The sequence below is a fragment of the Diceros bicornis genome, chromosome 19 (assembly GCF_020826845.1).
Source record: "Diceros bicornis minor isolate mBicDic1 chromosome 19, mDicBic1.mat.cur, whole genome shotgun sequence".
Taxonomy (NCBI): Eukaryota; Metazoa; Chordata; class Mammalia; order Perissodactyla; family Rhinocerotidae; genus Diceros; species Diceros bicornis.
This window is the reverse complement of record NC_080758.1, coordinates 23,004,277-23,029,470: the sequence shown is the minus strand read 5'-3', so window position 1 is coordinate 23,029,470 and position 25,194 is coordinate 23,004,277. Positions and strand designations below refer to the sequence as shown.

Sequence of the window (25,194 nt, the reverse complement as noted above, 5' to 3'; positions counted from 1 at the left end):
CAGCATCCACTGGGGGTCTTGGAATGTATTTCCCGCAGATATGGGGGGACTACTGTATAGTACTTAAGGTTACTCAGAAATACTTACACTTAGTAAAGATAAATTTCACAATTATTCATTACTCTAAGCTTAAACAGGGCCTTTAAATATGGGCGAAGATTTAATGCGTCTCTCCGTTTCTTTAAAAAAAGATACATCTTTCTTAACTGTCCATTACCCCGTTTTATTTTATTTTATTTTATTTTTTTTTTTTTAAAGATTTTATTTATTTATTTTTTCCCCCAAAGCCCCAGTAGATAGTCGTAGGTCATAGCTGCACATCCTTCTAGTTGCTGTATGTGGGACTCAGCCTCAGGATGGACGGAGAAGTGGTGCCTCGGTGCGCGCCCGGGATCCGAACCTGGGCCGCCAGCATCGGAGCGCGCGCACCTAACCACCAAGCCATGGGGCCGGCCCCATTACCCCGTTTTAAAGAGACGGCTACAGTGGCCAGCCCCGTGGCACAAGCGGTTGGGTGCGCGCACTCTGCTGCGGCGGCCCAGGGTTCGCCGGTTTGGATCCCGGGCACGCACTGATGCACTGCTTGTCGGGCCATGCTGTGGCAGCGTCCCATATAAAGTGGAGGAAGATGGGCATGGATGTTAGCCCAGGGCCAGTCTTCCTCAGCAAAAAGAGGAGGATTGGCAGATGTTGGCTCAGGGCCGATCTTCCTCACCAAAAAAAAAAAGAGAGAGAGAGAGAGAAGGCTACAGAATAAAAAAGGAACCTGACAAATGATCTCACCCATGATTTTCAAACTGCTTCAGATTGTTCCATGAAGTTCCTTAAAAATGTATGGAATTCTGGGAAGTGAAGGACCTTCCTTGTCTGTCTCATTTACTTCCATATTCTCAGAACTCATCACACAGCATAGTGCCTGGCACACAGTAGGAACTCGAATGTTTTGAACTACTGTTGAACCGCTATTGCAAAGTAATATATGTTAACATGCTATTATAGTTAAAGTGTACCATGTCCAGGCACAGAAATATATAAAATATGAATTACAGAAGCTCAATGCTGTAAAGAAGCTTAAAGGGATCATCTGGTCCAACTTTTTTTTTTTTTTTTTTGAGGAAGGGTGGCCCTGAGCTAACATCTGTTGCCAACCTTCCTCCTTTTTTCTCCCCAAAGCCCCAGTAGATAGTTGCATGTCATAGTTGTACATCCTTCTAGTTGCTCTGTGCGGGACACCGCCTCAGCGTGGGTTGATGAGTGGTGTGTAGGTCCGTGCCCAGGATCCAAACCGGTGAACCCCGGGCGGCCAAAGCGGAGCAGGTGAACTTAACTGCTATGCCACCAGGCCGGCCGCTGGTCCAACATTTGAACATGTTGGTGATAAGGAGGTCGTTTGCTTTAAAAATAGCTCAATAAAAGTTGGGTACTGACAATGTGAGTCAAGTAATGACTAGAATTTACAACTTTGTTAAACAATACGTATATACATTAACAAAGGTTAGATTTTTTTTTTTTTTTAAGATTTTATTTATTTATTTTTTTTCCCCAAAGCCCCAGTAGATAGTTGTATGTCATAGTTGCACATCCTTCTAGTTGCTGTATGTGGGATGCGGCCTCAGCATGGCCGGAGAAGCGGTGCGTCAGTGCGCGCCCGGGATCTGAACCCGGGCGCCAGCAGCGGAGCATGCGCATTTAACCGCTAAGCCACGGGGCCGGCCCACAAAGATTAGATTTATGAATGATGTTTGGTGAGTATTAATTTTTTCACCCTGCTGTATAAAACTACTTTTTGATTATTAAAACTATATCAATTTTAGTTACCTCTAATAATACACCAAGAATGATGTCCCAGTATCTCAAGAATAGAAGGAATCATGAATGTCATAATCCAACCCTGTGAATGTCCTTATCAGACAAGAAAAAGTTTCACAATCTTTAAACATATGAAAATCATATACTGGTCTATTCCTTCCCCCTTATACAAGATCAATGTAACCACCACGAACAAATGAGAATCCATTTTATTATTAAAAATTATAAAGAAAAATTCTACAATCTACTTTTACTCCCTTTAAAGGTCTAAAAGTCTTCATGTCAATTTTTCAAGTTTAATAACTGTTTCTAAAACATTTATTTCATCCTAACTATGCTAAAACAAAATAAATTTAAGCAACTTTTTAAAAAAATAATGAACTTGGGCCGGCCCCGTGGCTTAGCGGTTAAGTGCGTGCACTCCGATGCTGGCGGCCCAGGTTCGGATCCCAGGCGTGCACTGACGCACCGCTTCTCTGGCCATGCTGAGGCCGCGTCCCACATACAGCAACTAGAAGGATGTGCAACTATGACATACAACTATCTACTGGGGCTTTGGGGGAAAAATAAATAAATAAAATTATTAAAAAAAATAATGAACTCAATGAAAATTATTTTTAACTTAATATTATAATACACATACACATACTTTCTTTTCATGTCAAAATGCATCATAAACACTTCCTTGTGTTTTTACAAATCTTAACAATTATCATTTTAAGGGCTCCATTTCATTGATGAACCAAAATTTTTAAACCATTCTCCTAATGTTGGGCATTGAGTTGCTGGCAATTCTAGTTATATTATTTCATATTCCCTTCACAACTCTTAGTGTGTATATGTGATATTAAAGTGTTTTCATCATTGTTTACAATGTGTTATTCTTATTCTTCCAGTATTATTTAATATAAACCACTCCTTATACAGTCACGTGGCGCACTTACTTGTCACTTTTACAGGCTATATGATCCCCTATTGTGTTACTAGCCAAGCAGGCTGAAACAATCCTATTGTCTATTAGTGTCTTCTGTACATGCCAAGCAATGGGGATAAGAGATGAGTAAGGTACCATTCCTGCCCTCTGGGAAAGATAATAGAATCCTTGTCCAGAGGAGCAGGGAAAGAGAATGGAGAAAATGATTCAGGGGTGGTGATTCTATAATTTAACACATATGAAGTAAGAGAAGGTACATAAAGCAGGCATTTCACTCTCTTAAGATTCATTAATACATTTGACAAATTACTGCCTGTTATTAATGTCCAACACTGCACTTCTTCCTCATCATTACAAAATTCCTGGCTTCAGAGGCCAACTAACTAAATTTAGCATGAAGAAAACTAAGTCAAGAATAAAAGATTGTGACCTTGGATTAGGCAATGGTTTCTTTCTTTCTCTTTTTTTTTTTTTTTGTGAGGAAGATCAGCTCTGAGCTAACATCCATGCCAATCCTCCTCTTTTTGCTAAGGAAGATTGGCCCTGGGCTAACATCCGTGCCCATCTTCCTCTACTTCACATGGGACACTGCCACAGCATGGCCTGACAAGTGGTGCATCGGTGTGCGACCGGGATGAAAACCCGGGCTGCCAGCAGCGGAGCACACGCACTTAACCACTATGCCATGGGGCCAGCCCCTAGGCAATGGTTTCTTAAATATGACACCCACAAAACAAGAGGCAAAAGAAAAAATAGATAAACTGGACTACATAAAAATTAAAACCTTTTGTGCTCCAAAGAACACCAACAAGAAAGTAAAGAGACAATTTAGAGATAGGGAGAAAATATTTGCATATCATATAGCTGATAGGGGATTTGTATCCAGAACGTATTAAGAACTCTTACAATTTAAATGAGATTGTGATAACTGAACAACCTTGTGAACTTTCTAAAAAACATTGACTTGTATACTTTAAATTAGTAAATTACAAGGTATGTGAATTATATCTTGCTAAAGCTGTTTTTTTAAAAATAAATAAAAGGCGGATACCAAATTAGGGTAGGAATCAATTCTGTGTTCAACTGTACTGCTGATGAAGCTAAGATCCTATAAGGTATCAATTTCTTTATTACACAGTGACTAAAGTACTTAGTAGCTTTAAAATCTATTTTCAACAATTTTAATTTATACATAATTTATAAATGAGGCTAAATAATTTTGTTTTTGATGAAAAATAGAAAAAAAGAATAAAAGTGGGCAAATGAAACCCACTGGCTGCCTTGAATATTACTTCAAAAATATTTTTGTTGCAAATTGTAATTGTGAAAATGTGATCTCAGAGATCATCTGAGATATCGCACCTAATGAAGAAAATTCATGATACCTATGCCCCACCTGAGGAGAACACCCTATGCAGCTGCCAGTGAGGAAGGACAAAATAGGGCAGCAACTTTCTTCCAATAGCAAGACAAAATATTTAGATACCGTTTTTGATAAGTGATCATTCTATTTACTTCTTCATGAAAAAAATAAAGTGTTTTAATATTAGGTAACTTTTTCAGAAGGGGCAGGGATTTGATTATTCTTCATATAAAATATTTGCTGTAGGAGCCAATACTTTGTCTATAAAAAAATTATTGTAGGGGCAGGCCTGGTGGCGCAAGTGGTTAAGTGCGTGCACTCTGCTGCAGCGGCCCGGGGTTCACCGGTTCGGATCCCGGGCTCGCACCGACGCACTGCTTGGCAAGCCATGCTGTGGCGGCATCCCATATAGAGTGGAGGAAGATGGGCACGGATGTTAGCCCAGGGCCAGTCTTCCTCAGCAAAAAAAAAAAAAAAAAAAAAAAAAGGAGGATTGGCAGATATTAGCACAGGGCTGATCTTCCTCACAAAAAAAATAAATAAATAATTGTAGGATTGAATGAAACACATTCATTAAATATTTTCAAACGTGATTTTCAATGGAAAATAAGCAAGCTAACTTGCAAAAGTAAAATTAAAATATATATTCTCAGAGGGAGCTGAAATAACTCAAATACTGTACATTAAATACATAAAAAACTGCTGATGAAAAATGTAAATGATGATCATGCAAAAGGGGAATGAGATACCCTACACCTTCTTCCAGGTCTGAAACTAAGTTTTCTTAACCTTATAGATGTCAAAAGGGCGAGCAATAAGATACATTTCCTGTCACCAACCAATCAAGGAACATTTCTTTAATTATGTTATTAGAATCACCCGGAAGAGTTTGTGAAAAACATACATTCCTGGGTCTCTAAATTCTCAGAATCAGAATTTCCGGGATGGGGGCTAGGCAATTGACTGCTTGTTAAAATGATTCTTGGGACACCGAAGTCTGAAAAACAGGGCTTTTAATGTCTGACAAAGGGCTCGCAGATGAGAACTAAACAATTATTGATAGATTAAACTTTAGGAATATATCCACCCTCTAGACTAATATTTGACAAAAAAGTTTACCAAAACTGAAAATAAAATTCAGTACAACTTTAAAAGTTATTCTATGACTGAGGGGTAACTAGGGCTATGTATGTCGACATGGATGATTCTCAAAAACATAACGTTAAACACAAGTTTTAATTTTTTTTTCTTTTTTTTTTGGTGAGGAAGATCAGACCTGAGCTAACATCCATGCCAATCCTCCTCTTTTTTTGCTGAGGAAGATTGGCCCTGGGCTAACATCCATGCCCATCTTCCTCTACTTTATATGGGACGCTGCCAGAGCATGGCCTGACAAGTGGTGCATCATTTACATTTTTCATCAGCAGTTTTTTATCCGAACCCGGGCTGCCAGCAGCGGAGCGCGCGCACTTAACCACTACGCCATGGGGCCAGCCCCTAAACAAAATTTTTAGAAGGTTACTTACTGTGCAATACCATTTATATAAAGTTTGAAAAACATGTAACACAATACTATACATTGTTTATGGCTATACAACATATATAGTAAAAGTAAAAAACATTCATGAAAATGATTAAACACCAAATTCAGGATGATGCTTACTTGTGAGGAGGAAAGGATAGAAATAGAATTCAGGAAGGGTAAAAGGAGGCCTCCTATTGTTTCTAATATTTTGTTCTAAAAATAACAGATCTGAAACAAATTAGGCAAAATGTTAAGATTTGACAAGCTGGGTATTAGCCTATTTATGCTTTTCTATATTCTTACAACATTTTAGTTTCTCTTCTGATTTAAATATTCTGTGCTTATTTTAAGAAAATGTAGAAAGTTTAGAAAACTAAAAATCCATTACTCACAATCCTATTACTGAGAAGCAGATTTCCTTCCATTCTCTTTAAAATGAATTCTACATAATTGAGTTATATCACTTTATATTCAAAAAACAGAATAACAAACTCAGATTCCTCTTACCTTCATAGTATCAACATGAATTTGACTCAGTTGTTGGATATAATTAAGCAGCTTCTTTCTCTCCCCCAAGGAACTAAAATTAAAACAGGATAAGAAAAGCTATCATTATTTGCTTAATAATAATCCCTGAAGTATATAAGAGTATATAATCAAGTCTAGATTATCTACGCTAATAGAAAGAGAAGTTAGGTTAAAAGGAACAATTAATAATTCAAACATACTCCTGCTAGAAACTTTCTCCTTCCTTTGCTGCTAAGACATGAGACCCTCCCCTAGGCTTCTGCCCTTGATCTTCTTCTCTTGGTAAACCCAGACTTGAACATCTCCTACATCTCTACTGAATGCTCAATTTACACTTCAAACTTATTTTAACCTAACTGAAGTCAACAGGTACCTTCACGATCCTGAATTTGCATGGCTCAGATAAGTGAAAACTCAAGATAGCAGTCTTTGAAGAAAAGCCTGGTAATAACGAAAAAGGACTTGGGAATCAGACAGAACTGGCTCACATCTGTACATGGAAATTATATGACTTTGGAAAAGTCACTTAACCTTTTCTGGTACATTGATGTTTTCATCTATAGCATAGGGAGAATATTATCCACCTCACAGGGGTGGAGAGGGATTAAACAGTGTGTTCAACACTGGGGTTACAATAAAGACTCAGTTCCTGCCCTCAAGAACTACAGGAGAATTGTAACTGTGATTACAGGTACTATAGAAATTATTACTGATTATAAATTCAATATTTACCCCATCAGCAGTGTTTTAACTACAAGAATCTAGGAGTTATTAGTGTAACCAAGTGGTGAATATGTGAACAAAGTTACCTAAATTGGCCAAAGATGTTATATACAGGAAGACCACATTTGTTTGACAAACTGAGCCTTTGTCATATCAAAATAACTTTCAAATAGAAATAATTGTTGCTTACTGCAATTAAGATACAGTCAAATCATGGGCCGGCCCTGTGGCTTAGCGGTTAGGTGCGCGCGCTCCGCTACTGGCGGCCCGGGGTTCGGATCCCGGGCACGCACCAACGCACTGCTTCTCCGGCCATGCTGAGGCCGCGTCCCACATACAGCAACTAGAAGGATGTGCAGCTATGACATACAACTATCTACCGGGGCTTTGGGGGAAAAATTTTTTAAAAATTTAAAAAAAAATTAAAGATACAGTCAAATCAAATGCAAATGTCTAGGATACAATGAAAGCCTTGGAAATGCAGGACAATACAGGACTCCTTGGCAGGGACAGTTGCCAGTCACATGATCAGTCCATGAATAGATTTTTTTGTTGATTATAGTGGTGAGTTGCAAACGTCCAAGTCTGACTTATGAGCACCAGGTATGCCTCATGCACGGGTCAAATATGTATACATATGAAGGTTTTAGCTTATTTATACCCTTTGTCAGTAATCTCTCATAATGCTCCAGTTTTGAGAAAGAATTTAATAGGAATTAAACTTAGCTCAAAATCCTGTAATTCCTTATCTTGCTTCATTTACACTTATTAATTGGTCTAGATATCTTAGCCTGACACCTGGCTGAGTATCAACAGAAGCAGCAGGCAAGGGGTTAGCCTTTACTGATCTACTTGCTAATTAGATTGAAAAATAAGTCTTTTGCTTAAAGTCTTAGACAGACTTGGAGTCAGAAGCACTATAATTGGCCTCTATGTTGTACCGTGAGACCTGTGGTAACTACAAAATCTAAGGATGATCTTCTTGGGATGTACAGAAGCATTATTACAGCTGATAAATCATTAAAGCAGCATATCTTGTGTTTTACTATTCCCCTATCTTACTCATCAGTTTGATATAACAAGCACAGGGAAAGGCTAGGCTTCGAGAAGTTCTTAGAGGTGAGCTACAACTGACTCAGGCTAAGTATAGCTCACAGTTGAGTGTAACCAGGAGTCACGGTATAAAATAATACCAGGGGCCGGCCCCATGGCATAGCAGTTAAGCCCACGCGCTCCGCTGCTGGTAGCCCGGGTTCGGATCCCGGGTGTGCACTGATGCACTGCTTGTCAGGCCATGCTGTGGCGGTGTCCCATATAAAGTAGAGGAAGATGGGCATGGATGTTAGCCCAAGGCCAGTCTTCCTCAGCAAGAAGAGGAGGATTGGCATGGATGTTAGCTCAGGGCTGATCTTCCTCACAAAAATAAATAAATTAATTAATTAAATAAAATAATACCAAACCTAAACCAACCTCACAGCCCAGTATTTTCCTGAACTGGTACTCAGTATTCATCACTTAATTAAAACTCAAAAAGAAACTATTCATAAAGAAATCACTGATTAAAGTATATTTAAAAAGTCACCCAAAACCTAGAGATTTTTTTTGTTTTGTTTTGGCAAAGGATACAGCAAAATAAATACTTTAAACAAAGGCTTAAAGTAGTCACGGGCCAGGATAATTAGACTACAGTAAGATTCTATTTCTGTATTACATCACTTCTGAAATCTAATTCCTTTCGGAATTTTGTCTATTTTGTTCACTCGTGTCCCAAATTCCTGGAAGAATGCCTAACAGAGCCCTCCATAAATGTTTGTTGACTAAATCAATAGTATTGTGGTCCACAAAGTACATATATGGTTCCCTTTATTTATTTATTTATTTTTAACTTTATTTATTTTTTTGGGAGGAAGATCAGCCCTGAGCTAACATCCACGCCAATCCTCCTCTTTTTGCTGAGGAAGACTGGCCCTGGGCTAACATCTGTGCCCATCTTCCTCCACTTTATATGGGACGCCACCACAGCATGGCCTGACAAGCGGTGCATCGGTGCGTACCTATGGTTCCCTTTAAAAGACAGACTCTATTAGAACAAATTCCATTCAATTAAAATAGTAAGCAACTATTATACATAAGAACTAGGTAGTAAGGGTGACTTTGAGGGAACTGAGGGGGCTGAAATGTGGTTATGAAAGAGGCAAGATGAGGTCTGTTAAGAGACAACTGGCCCAAAATGGAGTCCCTTGTGCTAAGCCCTTGTCACCAAACTGAGACTTAATACCTAACCTACCTGTAGTTTGAGTCTCTCCCAGGAATGTAACCTTTAATCAGGAATTACCTGGTCAGCACTAGTGAAGTACTGTGCCTGACAGACCCCTTAAGGAAGGTGATTTTACCTAAAATAATCCTTTGTTTATGACCTCATTGTCCCATCCCCTTTCTGTCTCTAAAAACCTTTCCTTTTCTGCAGCCCTTTGGAGCTCCTGTCTGTCTGCTAGATGGGATGCTGCTCAATTCATGAATCACTGAATTAAGATCTTTAAAAATTTACTCAGTTGAATTTTGTTTTTCAATAGGTCCCTGAAGTTCTGAACCAAAGGACATTTATAAAAGTCAGTTAAATGTCCTAAAACGATCTTTTTTCACACTCTAGTTCCATTATCAATTACTAAGCAATAGTGTATGAAGTTAATTCAGTATATTCTGTTTTCATTCTTTGGTTACTGTTACCACAAACAACATTTAGCTAAGTGGAATTCCAGAAGAAAAGACCATATTTCACTTCTGTTGTCAGTTCTCTAACGGAAACAAAGTCTCCATTTTAAGGAATATTGAAAATATTGGATCCTCAACTGGGATCTTTAAAGTGGACCCACACTAACCTAGACCCTAGAACCTCCAGCCATACATAGGGATCTCTTGTTAGTGCTGTCAAGTCAATTCTGACTCCTAGCGACCCTGGGTATGTAAACCAGAGCAGAATCCTGCTTGGCCTTTTTTTTTTTTTGTGCCATCCTCTCACCTTCCAGTGCTATATTGGACAATGAACTGCTGCTATTCATAGGGTTTCCATGGCCAATTTTTTTGGAAGTGAGTGGCCAGGTCCTTCTTCCTAGTCTGTCTTACTCTGGAAGCTCCATTGAAACCCGTCCACCATGCGTGACCCTGCTGATATTTGATACACCAGTGGCATAGCTTTCAGCATCACAGCAACGTGCAGCCCCCACAGTATGACAATCGATAGACAGGGTGGTGAGGTGGTGTGGTTTCCTGACTGGGAAATGAACCTGAGTTGCGGTGATGAGAGTGCCAAATCTTAACCACTAGACCACCAGGGCTGGCTATAGGGATCTCTACCTATATATATCTATTTTAAATATAGATATATATAAAATATAAAAAATAAAATATAAAAATATATATTATTTTTATATAAAATATAAAAATAATATATATTATAATTATATATATTTAATTTATATATATATTATATATATATATATAATATATTTTTTTTTATTAAGGGCTAATCACTTTACATACACTGTCTCAATATTATCCATTTCACAGGTGCAGAAACCGAAGGGTTAACTAACTTGTCCCAAATCATACAACTAAAAAGTGCCAAACTATTTTTTATAATGTTTTTAAATTTAATACCAGGGATACATTCCAGTCTTAACACAGCCTTAGGAACACCTAGAAATATGTTCAAGATAAGGTTGTAGCCTTGATTGTTCTTGCCAATATTTTTTTTCCTATCAGTTCTTATATATTTTCTGGTGTGTATAATTTAATTATTTTGAACTTGAGAGTAAAAAGTTAGTCACTACAAACTTCATGAAGGCTTGTCAGCAAAATTTTTAAAAATAGGAATCATTAGTAATATTAAACACATGACTTACATAACAAAAACAGGGGCTGGGGATTCTATTTTAAAACACTTCATAGATTTAATATGACAACAGTTAATATCAGCGATCTTGGGCTTTGTCCCTCAAAGGTGAATAACAAGATCATAAGTATTCTTGGCTACAATGTAAATTTTATTATTCTTACCTTACGCCAAGCTCTTCAAGAAGAGACTCGTCAAGATAGGGCAGTAATGAACCTGTGATTTCATTTTCTACGGAAGAAAAGGGAGAAAAAAGATGAATGATTTCAATATTTAATACGTTTTTCAATTTCTTTCAGTTTGGATCCACCAGAATTTACTCAGATCAACATTTATTGACCACCCACTACAGGCAACAGACTGTGCCAAGTACCATTTTTTTGATTTGCCACTTGGAAAGTCTTAATTTTAATTAGATAGCTATACCAAGAGGCTTTTTTTTTTGATAAATCAGGTGAAAATTTTTAAATTATCTGAGTTAACTCTTTGCAAGGAAGTCCAGCTGCAAAACTGGCAACTTCCTCCTAAAATAAGTGAAGTCTGGGGCAGGGACAGGAAAAGAAGCGTAAGTCTATTGTTCTTAGAATAGTTAAGTCAAAACCATAGCTTGAAGGGTGACCAAAGTGTTACTTTAGTTGTAAAATCTCCAAGGAAAGCACATAATACTCTGTGTTTTGAAAGACTTAACATACATTGTTTCTTTTTCTTTCTGTTTGTATCTAATTAATTCTGGTTCTTCCTGACTTCAGATTCCAGAACTCTGGACTATTTTCTTTTTTCGTGAGAAAGATCAGCCCTGAGCTAACATCCATGCCAATCCTCCTCTTTTTGCTGAGGAAGACTGGCTCTGGGCTAACATCCGTGCCCATCTTCCTCCACTTCCTCCACTTTATATGGGACGCGGCCACAGCATGGCCTGACAAGCAGTGCATCAGTGCACGCCCAGGATCCGAACCTGGGGCCGCCAACAGCGGTGCGAGTACTTAACTGCTATGCCACGGGGCCGGCCCCTGGACTATTTTCAAACAAACAAAAATATTCTTTCTAAATGTAACAGAGAAAATGAGGAAGTAATTTTCCAAAAAGAAAAAAATGTTTTGTATTTTTCTATCATAAAAATATTATTGAATGTAAAAAATCCAAACAATATAAAAATATAAAGTATAAAATATCAACTTAAATTCTTCTGATAACTATTGTTAACATTTTGGGTAATATCATTCAAGACATTTATGTACGCAATTATGTAATTTTACACAAATGAAACTATGTTGTTTATAATCTATTTATTCCCACCCAATATGTCATAAAGATCTTTCTTGTCAATTGTTAAACTACATCATTTTAATAGCTGTTTTGTATTCTACAATATAGATGTACCATAATATATTTAACAAATTTTTTCTGAGCTTTATGCTCCTCAACTCTAAAATGAGTATAACTGAATCTGTCATAGAGCTGTTGTAAAGATTTTATAAAACATGTTAAGTACATCGACTAGCACTTCACACAAAACAAATGCTCAGTAAATGTTAGCCATCACTATTATTTATTACTATTATCGATGGATATTTAGATCACCTCTACTTTTTTGCTATTTATAACCAATGGTTAAAATAACGATCTTGAATATAATTCTTTGGGCACCTGTATCTGTAAATTCCTATAAGTGAAATTTCTAATAAATGAAAAGTATTGCCAAACTATCCATGGTTGAGCCAACTGACACTTCCATCAACTTTATGGGATTACCCATTTCTCCTATAATCTTTATTTTATTTTATTTATTTATTTTTTAGTTATTTATTTTTTTCCCCCCAAAGCCCCAGTAGATAGTTGTATGTCATAGCTGCACAGCCTTCTAGTTGCTGTATGTGGGACGTGGCCTCAGCATGGCCGGAGAAGCGGTGCGTCGGTGCCCGCCCGGGATCCGAACCCAGGCCGCCAGCAGCGGAGCACGCGCACCCAACCGCCAAGCCACAGGGCGGGCCCTGAATCCATTGATTTTTGATGAGAACACTTGTTAAGGTATAGCTGGCATGAATTCTTGAGTCCAAAAACCTATGCTTAAAATCCAGCTCTGCTTTTTTCTAGCTGTGTGACCTTTGGAAAGTTACTTAACACATTTGGACTTCAAATACATCATCTGTAAAAAACAATATGGATCATAGCCTCTAAATTTCAGGATACCTGTGAGATTGTATTCCATGATGAGGAAAGGGATCCAGCACCTTGTGCTTAGTTTTGTCAAATAAAAACAAATCTGGACTTAGAAAGGGAGCGATTTTAATTAGAAAGGAAGACTACTGCAATAGGGAGACTGCTGCAATCTCAGAAATCTGCAAGCAGCTCAAAATCAACAGAAAAAGATGTTGTTGTTTTATAGGGTAAAGGAAGGGAAAGCAGAGATATATAGAATCTTTGGAGGGGAAGTGGGGTATGACAGGACTCTATCCTGCTGTGGTCAGCTGGGTCCCAAGAGAAGCTGATCAGGGGGTATATGACACTTTTTTAGTGCTTGCGTAGGTTTGGGAGCAAGCAAGACTTCAGGGCCCTGTAGGGGAGAGAGAAGCCTGACTAAAGTTTGGTCAAGACAAAGCAGACAGTAAGAAATGAGAAAGGAGCGGTTTTTACCAATTAAAAGCATGTAGTGTCTTCTGCTAAGCATTAGACGGTGGGTTCAAGAAAACAGATCATTCTAGGGGCCGGCCAGGTGGCTTAGCGGTTAAGCGCGCGCGCTCCGCTGCTGGCGGCCCAGGTTCGCCCAGAGTTCGGATCCCGGGTGCGCACTGACGCACCGCTTCTCCGGATGGCTGCGTCCCACATACAGCAACTAGAAGGATGTGCAGCTATGACATACAACTATCTACTGGGGGCTTTGGGGGGAAAATAAATAAATAAAATCTTTAAAAAAAAAAAGAAAAGAAAACAGATCATTCTGAAGGCTGATGAATTAATCTACAGACCACCACTGAAACAGAGCCAACAGCACAGCCAATCACATTTTGGAAACAGAAAATATAAAACTACTGCATCCCCTTCTGTTGCTACTCAAAGAAAAATTCCATCCCAGCAATGGAGGAAAACAAAAGGGGCAAAAGGAAAAAAGAGAAGAACAATTTCTTACATCCATCAAGCTACCTTTAAGTCTTGAACCACTAAAGTTCCTCCCACCCTAGTGCGCCAGCCAGGGCAAACGGGGCTCCACCCCACAACTGTAAAAGTCTACTGAATTTGCAAATCACACCGCCCTCCTACTGAACACCTCAGAGCATAAGCCAAAGGTTAAGCTTCCCACTCACTACAGGAAGCTGAGTAGATTTCAAGTGGATGGATGCTCGAACTTGAGCCAGTCAAGTCGCTTAAAACTCACAACCTACATTCCTCTCCACGTGATGTGGCCAAGTTGTTGGCTGCTGGGAGTTCAGTGGTCAACTGAACAACCCCAGTGTCCAGAATTAGCCAGCGAAACCGCTTTTGGAGAGCAAACCACGCTCGTTACCAAGCTCTGCAAGTGCAGTCAACAGACATGTACTGAGCCCTACTGGGATGCTACGGTAGGCGACAGGGATTCAGAGATTAACTCAACAGGTTCCCTGCCCTTTAGGAAAACCCTGAGTGGGGGGTGGGAGGGGGCCAGACACTTAAAAGCACCACAACATACTCTAACGTGGCAAGTGTTCAGGAGCTGCAGGAGCACAGAGGGGTCTCCCGAGCCCGGTGAGCCTGGACGACAGCATCCCTCCGACCCAGGTCTGGCGAAAACGCTCTTCTAACTAAAGAAAATGGACCTGAGACTCGCCTGTCCGGCGCTGGGGTGGCAAGTTTCTGAAGAAACCCACCAGAGTTAGACCAACTGCCCCACACAACGTCGGCTTCCTTCCTACGGGTCCCCAACCCCAGGCGCCCCATTTCTCCTTTCTCCATTTCAGGGTATCACTCCCGGGCGCCTCCGGCCCCAGGTCCACCCCTTCTGGTGCTTCCCGCCTCAGCTCTCCCTTCCCCGCCTCGGGCCGCATTCTCAGCAGCGCTCTCCGCCTCAGGTTTCTGCCCTCTGCCTCAGGTCACCCCTCCCTCGGCGCCTCCCGCCTCAGGTCCACCCCTTCTCTGCTTTGGGTCCTCCCTGAGGCCCCATGCTCACTGCCTCCGGGCGCCCTCTCCTCAGGCCCGCCGTCCCCGCCTCGGGTCGCCGTCCCCCGGCCCCTCAGCCCTCCGGCCCCGCTACCTCGGAAGCGCTCCAGCAGTCCGGGATCACCGAAGCCACAGCGCTTTAGGAAGCAGCACACCTGCTCCGGGCCCCAGGTCTGGTGGTCGGAAGGGAGGTCGGGGCCCGGGGACCTCTCCGCCGCTGCGGAAGGGGTGCTGGGCGGGGTTCTTGGGCTGCCATCGTGTCGGGGCCGCTTAGCGGGCTGCTCGGAGTCGGCTTTCTGCATGGCTACTGCCGGCGCCCGGCGCTGCACAGTCAAGAACCGCGGCGCCCGGGCCACGCGCAGGCGCACTGACGGCGCGACGCTAGAGGTGAGTCGGCTCAGCCCTGCCAGCCTACTGGCCTCCGGCGCAGGCGCATTTATAGCTCAGACCTTCGGGCGCGGCTGCCCAGGCGCTGCAGCCACCGGACCCCTGCGCAGGCGCAGTGACAGTCGGATAGCCCTCAACCGTCCCCTGGCGTTTATGAGCTGGGGAGCCGCTAGAAGCAGAGCTAAGTTCGGTGCTCATAAGGGCGGGGACGAGGAAAGAGTGTGCCCAGGACTCATAGAAGTCTGGCCACAGTCCAGAGCAAGGGCTTTTCTGCTGAATTGAGGGTACTTTCCTCCACATGAGTTCCCCAGGCTTCCCTTGGCCATGTTTCGCCCCAAATTTAAAAGAACCCTAAAAGGGCATCAGGCCGCTAGCATCTTCCCAGTTAAGAGAAAAGTGGGCAATAAGCTGAATTGGAAGACGCTAGAATGATTTCAAATCTGATGTGAAGGTGTCTTCTTGCATTTCACAAGTCCTGCAGTATTGCTGGGCAGTTAGAGGGCCCTGGGGATGCCTATCCATGAACTCTTAGCCTAGCTTCCGGTTTCCATACAGGAACAGACTTCAAACGTCTCTCCAAAAGAATCTTCAACTCCTCTCTCCATCCCAGCTCCCTGCCTAGAGGAAAGGAAGTGGCCAATCTGATTACTTAAAATTTATCTTCAAGGACTTTTACTACCTGGTGGTAACAGCCTATGAAAATGGCAGGCATCTCCCCCTCACTTTAGCCACTCTGGGGCAGGACCCAAACTTCCCTATAAATCCTGGTCCATGCAAGTAACTGGTAAAAGGACTACTACTACCGCTGCTAAAGCCAATACACCTTCCCATCAACCCAGCTATAGACCCATCAAGGGGATAAAGGATGAGTGAGGCAGATTATCATCAAGCAGTATGACCCAGTGGTCTAGTGGTGAGCAAAATATTTTTAGCAAACACTTAGAGCTTTATTGTGTGCCAGGCACTGTTCTAAGGGCTTTACAAATAACTTTTAAGTGTCACAGTAACCTTAGGATGTAAGGAACTGAGGTACAGAGAAATAAGTAATTTACCTAAGGTCACACAGCTGGGAAGTGATGAAGCCTGGATTCAAAACCAGGCAATCTAGCCTGTCTCCAAAGACCAAGCCCTTAATCATTTGCCAACAGTTGCTTGTTAATGGGAGTGTTGATATAAAATTATTTTATATTAGTTAACCCAAAAGTTTCAGTTGCTCTCTTGTCCCACAGACTGTGTGGGAAATATGGAGGGTTGTACTTGCCCTCCATCTGCACAGAAGGGCCGGGCCCAGAAAACATGCCCTTCTGCCCCAGAATAATTGGGAAATAATTTGAGAAAACCGCAGACAGTGGCCAAGACTTGTGAAACTGAAACAAGGGGGTAAAATAGACGACATATAGCATGCATGTGAAAGACTTATATTTCAACTTGGAAATGGCTGGTTTGAAAACTTGTGTTTATAAGACTTGTGGGAAAATCTGCCCTGACACCAAGGCTTCCTGGGCAGTAGAAGGTGATATAAGCAGGGTTTTAAGTTTAATCAACTGGGTTTGTTCAAAGCAGTTGCTTTTGAGAACTTTAATTTTCTATTTTGTTGTTGCTGTTGTTAAAGAGTGTAATTTAATGCCGTATTTATTATTTTCCCCTAATCCCCTACTTTCTCGGGGCCCTAGATCTTGTGCAGGGTGGTTGTTTACTTGCTCAAGGTCACATGGCTGGTAAATGACAGAATTGAAATTCAAAGCTGACTCCAGAATTTAGGGACTTTCCAGTTTGCCACTTCACTTAATTCCACTTACAGTCCTGGTGATACTGTGCTGCCCAGTCATTCCACAACCTGGGAACAAATACCCACTAGAGACAGGCCCTGTGCTCTGATCAAACTGACCAGATATCAATTTGGATATCTGGTATCCAGATATTTGGATATCAATCTCGCCGTAGTTAGGACTGGAAAAGACTATTAGTTCAATTACTTTAAGGCCCATTGCTTAATGACGTTGAATACCTCCTGCAATTCTTCCCTGCCCTTTCCCAGCTGCCTTCCACCCACCCAGCTAAGTTGGGCAATTTTATTTCTGGCAGCATTAACCTTGTGGTTTTACATCTCTCCACAGCTTCCTCTTCAGCCTGTGCTGCTGGTTCTCAGTTGCTGGCTACCACCTCTCTCTGGTTCTTTGTTTTACTTCCTCTTCATCCTTTACTGAACCTTGCCTCCCCAAGACATTCTTTTTTTCTATCTGCCCAAATCCCAAAGCCAAGACAAAATTCTTGTTGCAAAATGACAACAGCTACCACATTTGAGTACCTACTATGAGTCAGACATTCTGCTTGTGCTTACTTTCTATCCATAATTTCTAACCCTTATAACAACCTCATTAGATAGGTGTCGACGCAAAATAACCAATAACCATTCTACAGATAAGAGAAATAAGGTGAGTTTACTTGAGCCGGAGTGAGGATTATAACCCAGGAAGGCCTTAGAAAGCGTTCAGAGAAGCATGGTTTTCAGTATAGAACAAAGAACGGGGTTGGCCCCGGGGCTTAGTGGTTGAGTGCGCGCACTCCATTACTGGCCGCCCGGGGTTCGGATCCCGGGCGCGTCCCGACACACTGCTTCTCTGGCCATGCTGAGGCTGCATCCCACATATGGCAACTAGAAGGATGTGCAACTATGACATACAACTATCCACTGGGGCTTTGGGGAAAAAAAAGGAGGAGGATTGGCAATAGATGTTAGCTCAGAGCCGGTCTTCCTCAGCAAAAAGAGGAGGATTAGCATGGATGTTAGCTCAGGGCTGATCTTCCTCACACACAAAAAAATAGAATAAAGAACATAAGTTGAACACACCCAGGATACATTTTCATCAAAATTTCAAAAGGTATTCGGTTGCAAATTAGCAGGTCAACCTGACTGTGATGTCAGGAAAGGGACTAATCCGAGCGTTACCAATAGGGCATAGGAGGGGAAGTATGATTCTTATCTTAAGAGAGTGCGTTCTTTACTTTAATGGTTAAGCATATGTACAATGTATGTTTGATAGGCCATAAATCAGCCTTTTTAGTTCAAGCCGAATCAGTTTTGAACCCTAATAGTTACCCCCTTACCTCAATATGTGAGAATCTCTTGTCATTGGTATTATACTAGTTGAGCTTATTTGGTTATAAATACGTTCATTCATTCATTCAACAAATATTGGGGCCGGCCCGGGGGCGTAGCCGTTAAGTTTGAATGATCTGTTTTGGCGCCCCGGGGTTTGCTGGTTCGGATCCTGGGCGCAGACCTACACACTACTCATCAAGCCATGCTGAGGCGGCATCCCACAGAGAGCAACTAGAAGGATGTACAACTATGACATACAACTATCTACTGGGGCTTTGGGGAGAAAAAAGAAAAAGGAAAAAAGGAGGAAGATTGGCAACAGATGTTAGTTCAGGGCCAATCTTCCTCAAAAAAAAACATTAATATTTACTGGGTACTTACTAATTTGCCTGGCACTTGAGACACATCAATGAACAAAAGAAACAAAAATCCCTGTCGTAGTGAAATTTATATTCTAGTAGGTGGAGACTGGCAGTGAATAATAATATAATTAACAGTAATAAACTTATATGTTAGAAGTTGGTGCTATGGGAAAAAAATTTTTTTTAAAAAGGAGTAGAGGGGGATAGGGTCACAATTTTGGATAAGGTGGTCATAATAGGCCTTTTGAGAAAGTGACATTTAAGCAGAGACTTCAAGGAGGTGCAGGAGTCAGCCATGCAGGTATCTGGAGGAAAAGCATTCCAAAGAGAACAGCAAGTGCAAAGGCTCTGAAGCGGGAGCATGCTTAGAGTTGAGAAACAGCAAGGATGCCAGCGTGGATAGGCAAAGTGAGTAAAGGGGATGTGCTAAGAGATGAGGTCAAGGAGGGTGCAAACCATGTAGGAACAAGAGGGCTACAGGCTACAAGCAGCTCTAAGGTCCCATCTTTACGGCTCCACATCTGGAGAAAGCATCTAGTCCTCTGGTTTCAACAGAAAATCATAAGGGAATGACTTCAACAGGCCTGGATTGCATTCATTCCTGAACCAATTGTTGTGTTATAAAATGATTGACCCAATCAGGTCACATGTTACCCTTGGGTGAGTGGGCAAGCTTAGTATCAGGAGGAAGAGAATTGGTTCTGGACAAAGACCCAGGTGTTGTTATACCTATTTAACAAATAAGGAAATGAAGCTCAGACAGGTGAAATGACTTGCCCAGGGTCAGACATAGGTATTAAGTGCTTTTGGATTTGAATGTAGATCTGCCTTGAAAACCACTGTTCTTTTCTGCAACTTGAGCTAGGTACAAGTTCTATTGCTTTAAGGCAGTCACGGGAAGAGGCCATCTCATCCTACCGAGTTTAGCTTATTGTGAGTCACTGTGAGTGGCTCAGTGTTTGGGGTGGGGTGATCATGTACTTGGGGGGGTTGGGATGCTCAAACATATAGGGAAGTGGCCAGACTTTAGGGACTGGGGTACCCCTGGGTAAAAATAGATCATGGATCCTTTTATTTTTTTTAAAGATTTTATTTATTTATGTTTTTCCCCCCCAAAAGCCCCAGTAGATAGTTGTATGTCATAGCTGCACATCCTTCTAGTTACTGTGTGTGGGACGCGGCCTCAGCATGGCCGGAGAAGTGGTGCGTCGGTGCACACCCGGGATCCGAACCCGGGCCGCCAGCAGCGGAGCGTGCGCACTTAACCACTAAGCCACGGGGCCAGCCCTCATGGATCCTTTCAAGCTCGTTGCCAAGAGCCAGTCTCAACTCACATTTCAAACGGCATTGGCTCCTAATATTCAAATGGTAGTTGCATCAGCCAGTCTTATTCCAACATAGATTTGCTTTAGAGCTCCTAAACTACAACAAAAGGGGAATTTGCCATTGCTATGGTTAGCTATCCTAAAATCATTAGGAGCAGAGTTTTAGGAAGAAGCCAATACTGTGGACAGACCGTGGGTTTTTATATATTATGGAGATCAACCCCTTGTCAGATGTATGTTTTGCAAATATTCTCTCCCAGCTGGTTGGTTGTTTGTTCATCTTGATTCTGATTTCATTTGTCTTATAAAAGCTCTTTAGTCTGATAAAGTCCCACTTGTTTATTTTTTCTTTAGTTTCCCTAGTCTGGGTAGGCATGTCATCCGAAAAGATTCCTTTAAACCCAATGTCAAATAGTGTGTTGCCTATATTTTCTTCTATGAGTTTTATAGTTTCAGGTCTCACCTTCAGGTCTTTGATCCATTTTGAGTTAATTTTTGTGAATGGCGATAGCACATGGTCCACTTTCATTCTTTTGCATGTGGCTGTCCAGTTTTCCCAACACCATTTATTGAAGAGACTTTCCTTTCTCCATTGCATGTCCTTAGCACCTTTGTCGAAAATTAGCTGTCCGTATATGTGTGGTTTTATTTCTGGGTTTTCAATTCTGTTCCATTGATCTGTGTGTCTGTTTTTGTACCAGTACCATGCTGTTTTGATTACTATTGCTTTGTAGTATGTTTTGAAGTCAGGAATTGTGATGCCTCCTGCTTTGTTCTTTTTCTTTAGGATTTCTTTAGCTATTCGGGGTCTTTTGTTGCCCCATATAAATTTTAGTATTCTTTTTTCTATTTCTGTGAAGAATGTCATTGGGATTCTGATTGGGATTGCATTGAATCTGTAGATTGCTTTAGGTAACATAGACATTTTAACTATGTTTATTCTTCCAATCCACGTGCATGGGATATCTTTCCATTTCTTTATGTCATCGTAGATTTCCCTCAATAATGTCTTGTAGTTCTCATTGTATAGGTCCTTCACCTCCTTGGTAAGATTTATTCCTAGGTATTTTATTCTTTTTGATGCAATTGTAAATGGTATTATCTTTTTGAGCTCTCTTTCTGTTAGTTCATTATTAGCATATAGAAATGCAACTGATTTTTGTAGATTGATTTTGTACCCTGCAACTTTGCTGTAGTTGTTGATTGTTTCTAACAGTTTTCCAACAGATTCTTTAGGGTTTTCTATATATACAATCATGTCATCTGCAAATAGTGAGAGTTTCACTTCTTCGTTACCTATTTGGATTCCTTTTATTCCTTTTTCTTGCCTAATTGCTCTGGCCAAAACCTCCAGTACTATGTTGAACAGGAGTGGTGAGAGTGGGCAGCCCTGCCTCGTTCCTGTTCTCAGAGGAATGGCTTTCAGTCTTTCCCCGTTGAGTATGATGTTAGCTGTGGGTTTGTCATATATGGCCTTTATTATGTTGAGGTACTTTCCTTCTATTCCCATTTTATTGAGAGTTTTTATCATAAATGGATGTTGTATCTTGTCAAATGCCTTCTCTGCGTCTATTGAGATGATCATGTGGTTTTTATTCTTTGTTTTGTTGATGTGATGTATCACGTTGATTGATTTGCGGATGTTGAACCATCCCTGCGTCTCTGGTATAAATCCCACTTGATCATGGTGTATGATCTTTTTAATATATTGTTGTATTCGGTTTGCCAATATTTTGTTGAGGATTTTTGCATCAATGTTCATCAGCGATATTGGCCTGTAATTTTCTTTCTTTGTATTGTCTTTGTCTGGTTTCGGTATCAGGGTGATGTTGGCCTCATAGAATGATTCAGGAAGTGTTCCATCTTCCTCTATTTTTTGGAATAGTTTGAGGAGGATGGGTATTAAATCTTCTTTGAATGTTTGGTAAAATTCACTGGAGAAGCCATCTGGTCCTGGACTTTTATTTTTTGGGAGGTTTTTGATTACTATTTCAATCTCTTTACTTGTGATTGGTCTATTCAGATTCTCCATTTCTTCTTGGTTCAATTTTGGGAGCAGACCGTGGGTTTTTGATGAGAATACTTGGCCATTTGACCAACCAACCCAGAAGTTCACCCTATCTTTGCACTTCCAACTATATGAGTCGATCAACTTCCTTAGTTTTTAAGCCAGTGTAAGTTGGATTATCTCTTTTGTGTGTGTATGTGTTTTGTTTTTTTTTTTTTCCCTCCCCAGAGCCCCAGTAGGTAGTTGTATGTCATAGTTGCACATCCTTCTAGTTGCTGTATGTGGGATGCCACCTCAGCATGGCCAGACAAGCGGTGCGTCGGTGTGTGCCCGGGATCCGAACCTGGGCCACCAGTAGCAGAGAGTGTGCACTTAACCGCTAAGCCACAGAGCCGGCCCCCTGTGTGTATGTGTTTTGAATTTTTAGATTTTCTTTCATTTGAAGCTGAAAGCATCCCTGATAACACAACTTCAGCATCTGACAGGGTCTCTTTCAGACATCCAGTTATCTGGCTGATTCTTTCCTTGCAGTAACACTTGTAACCAGTCCAATCTAGTCTGATTCCTAATCACTCATGCCCTACTGTCCCTAGTGAATACCACTGTCTGTTACCCAAATTCACAAAGATCCTTTTCTCTGAGAAATTCCTTGCCACTCACTGAGTGGACTCACAGTGTTATGGACTGAATCATGTCTCCCAAAATCGTATGTTGAAGCCCTAGCCCCCACTGTGACTGTATTTGGTGACAGAGCCTTTAAGGAGGTAATTAAGGTTAAATGAGGTCATGTGAGTAGGGCCCTAATCCAATAGATAGGACTGGTGTCTTTATAAGAAGGGGAAGAGATACCAGAGATCTCTCTCTTTCCCTCTGCACACACAGAGGAAAGGATATGTGAGGACACAGCAAGAAGAATGGCCATCCGGATGCCTGGAAGAGAGGCATCACCAGAAACCAACTGTGCTGGTGATACCAGCTGAAGACAAGGTTGACATAAGGGAAGCCATATTGTAGAAAAGAAAAACTCTATTGTAACTTTGAATGACCTCTGACAAACTAACCCAGCTGGATATGCACCGTCCAGGAGATCTAACTACTCTGTAAATTTTATGACCCCTGCTTGTGCGTGTACCTCCCAGCTGTGATAAGATGATAACTTTATTTTTGAATTCCTTAGGAATGTGATGACCCCCGAACAGAGAATCTATGCTGATAGCCATCATCAGTGAAAACTGAACGATCTGGTGTGGCACTCCCAGTCTGTAACACCAGAAGGTCAACATTCATAACCCCCTCCCCAATAACCCAATGGCCTATATAACTGCTGTAAGATTTTGTGCCCCCTTAAGATGGTTCTTTTGGACATGAGTCGGCCATCTTCCCTCTTGCTAGCAATCTGTAATAAAAAAGTCCTCTTTCTCCTACCACCTTGCCTCTTGACTATTGGCATGTTTTGCGGCGAGCAGAAGGCCCCACGTTGGGTGGTAACACTGGCACCTTGATCTCAGACTTCCAGCTTCCAGACTGTGAGAAAATAAATTTCTGTTGTTTAAGTCACCCAGTCCGTGGTGTTTTGTTGTGGCAGCCCTAGCAGACTAGTACACATGGCAAACATGTTTGTACTATGTGACGTCCACTCCTGACTTGATGGCCTAGTTGGACATTTTGACTTAGTGGTTCCCAATCTTTGGGCTCCAGGCTTCTTTTTTTTTTCAATAATTTTATTTATTTTATTTTTCCCCCAAAGCCCCAGTAGATAGTTGTATGTCATAGTTGCACATTCTTCTAGTTGCTGTATCTGGGACACGGCCTCAGCATGGCCGGAGAAGCAGTGTGTCTGTGCGCACCCGGGATCCGAACCCGGGCTGCCTGCATTGGAGCGCACGCACTTAACCGCTAAGCCACGGGGCGGGCCCATGGACTCCAGGCTTCTGATGGCCTTGGAGTTGGTTATTACCAAGAACCCCTGTGCTATTGAATATCATGCAAAATAAAGTCTCACACATCCTTGTCTATTTCTCCACTTTAAGTGTGCTATCACTGTTAACAAAATACATTTTTTCGTGTGTGTGAGGAAGATCAGCCCTGAGCTAACATCCGTGCCAATCCTCCTCCTTTTGCTGAGGAAGACCAGCCCTGAGCTAATGTCTATTGCCAATCTTCCTCCTTTTTTTCCCTTTTTCTCCCCAAAGCCCCAGTAGGTAGTTGTATGTCACAATTGCACATCCTTCCAGTTGCTGTATGTGGGACGCGGCCTCAGCATGGCCAGAGAAGTGGTGCATCGGTGCGCGCCTGGGATCTGAACCCGGGCCGCCAGTAGCAGAGCGCATGCACTTAACCGCTAAGCCACGGGGCTGGCCCCAACAAAATACACATTGATTCAAGTGTTAAGGAAGCCTTTGATCATTTTTTACATTCCGTCCTCATAGCTAAATATCTTGTTTACATAGTGATCCTTCTCATTTAAAAACTTGACACTTGTCTCAAGGAGGTCTGAAGGCATTCCTGTGCTTGGGACTGGTTAATCACTGTGATTAACAAGGAAACTAGTTTCAGAATTTCTATAAAGGTGGGACTTAAAGCCAGTGACCTGGGTGGGACTGCAGGATTTGTCTTTGGAGTTACATTTGCATAACAAGCATATTGTATTTACCTATATTGTGAGTTAAAGTAGATCAATAAACATAGCAATGTTTAAGATGCTCTTATTCACATTTTTTACAAGACTGAGAAAACCACAATTATCCCTATTAAAGAGAATATCATTTATGCTTGTGGGGCTGCAGGAGAGTGAACTTTCCCCTGTCGAGTGTGCTCCAAATGTCAGGGAGGAAACTGGCGCTAGATTCTGAGGAGAGCAGTGTTCTTGGGAAAAAGATCCTTTTCCTTGTGGAAGTGGTTAAGGTGGCACTGAACTTTCAGGGCATCAGTGGAAGCTGGTGCTAAGGCTTCTGAGGTGGGACATTTAGGGAAGGCACAGTGAAGGTGAAGAATTTTGGGGCTCCTGGGAGGCAATTTGGAAGAGGGGGTTTGGAAGAGGATTGAGTGAAAAGAGAAGATTGGCATTGGAACACATTAACAACCACCCCCTAAATGTTTGTTGT

The 25,194-nt window shown here is 41.5% G+C and overlaps 1 protein-coding gene across 1 annotated transcript in view; it reads right to left on the bottom strand.

Annotated features, from left to right (window-relative positions):
- The window catches only part of SAMHD1 (SAM and HD domain containing deoxynucleoside triphosphate triphosphohydrolase 1), a 61,053-nt gene extending 45,782 nt beyond the window's left edge, over window positions 1-15,271 (bottom strand). Inside the window, exons 1-3 of the mRNA XM_058562747.1 lie at window positions 15,000-15,271; window positions 10,939-11,005; window positions 6,139-6,211 (exon numbers count right to left, since the gene is read on the bottom strand). Coding sequence (XP_058418730.1) covers window positions 6,139-6,211; window positions 10,939-11,005; window positions 15,000-15,207 — 348 coding nt within the window. The 5' untranslated portion in view covers window positions 15,208-15,271. The remainder of the gene's footprint in view (window positions 1-6,138; window positions 6,212-10,938; window positions 11,006-14,999) is intronic.
- Between the last annotated feature and the right edge of the window lie 9,923 nt (window positions 15,272-25,194).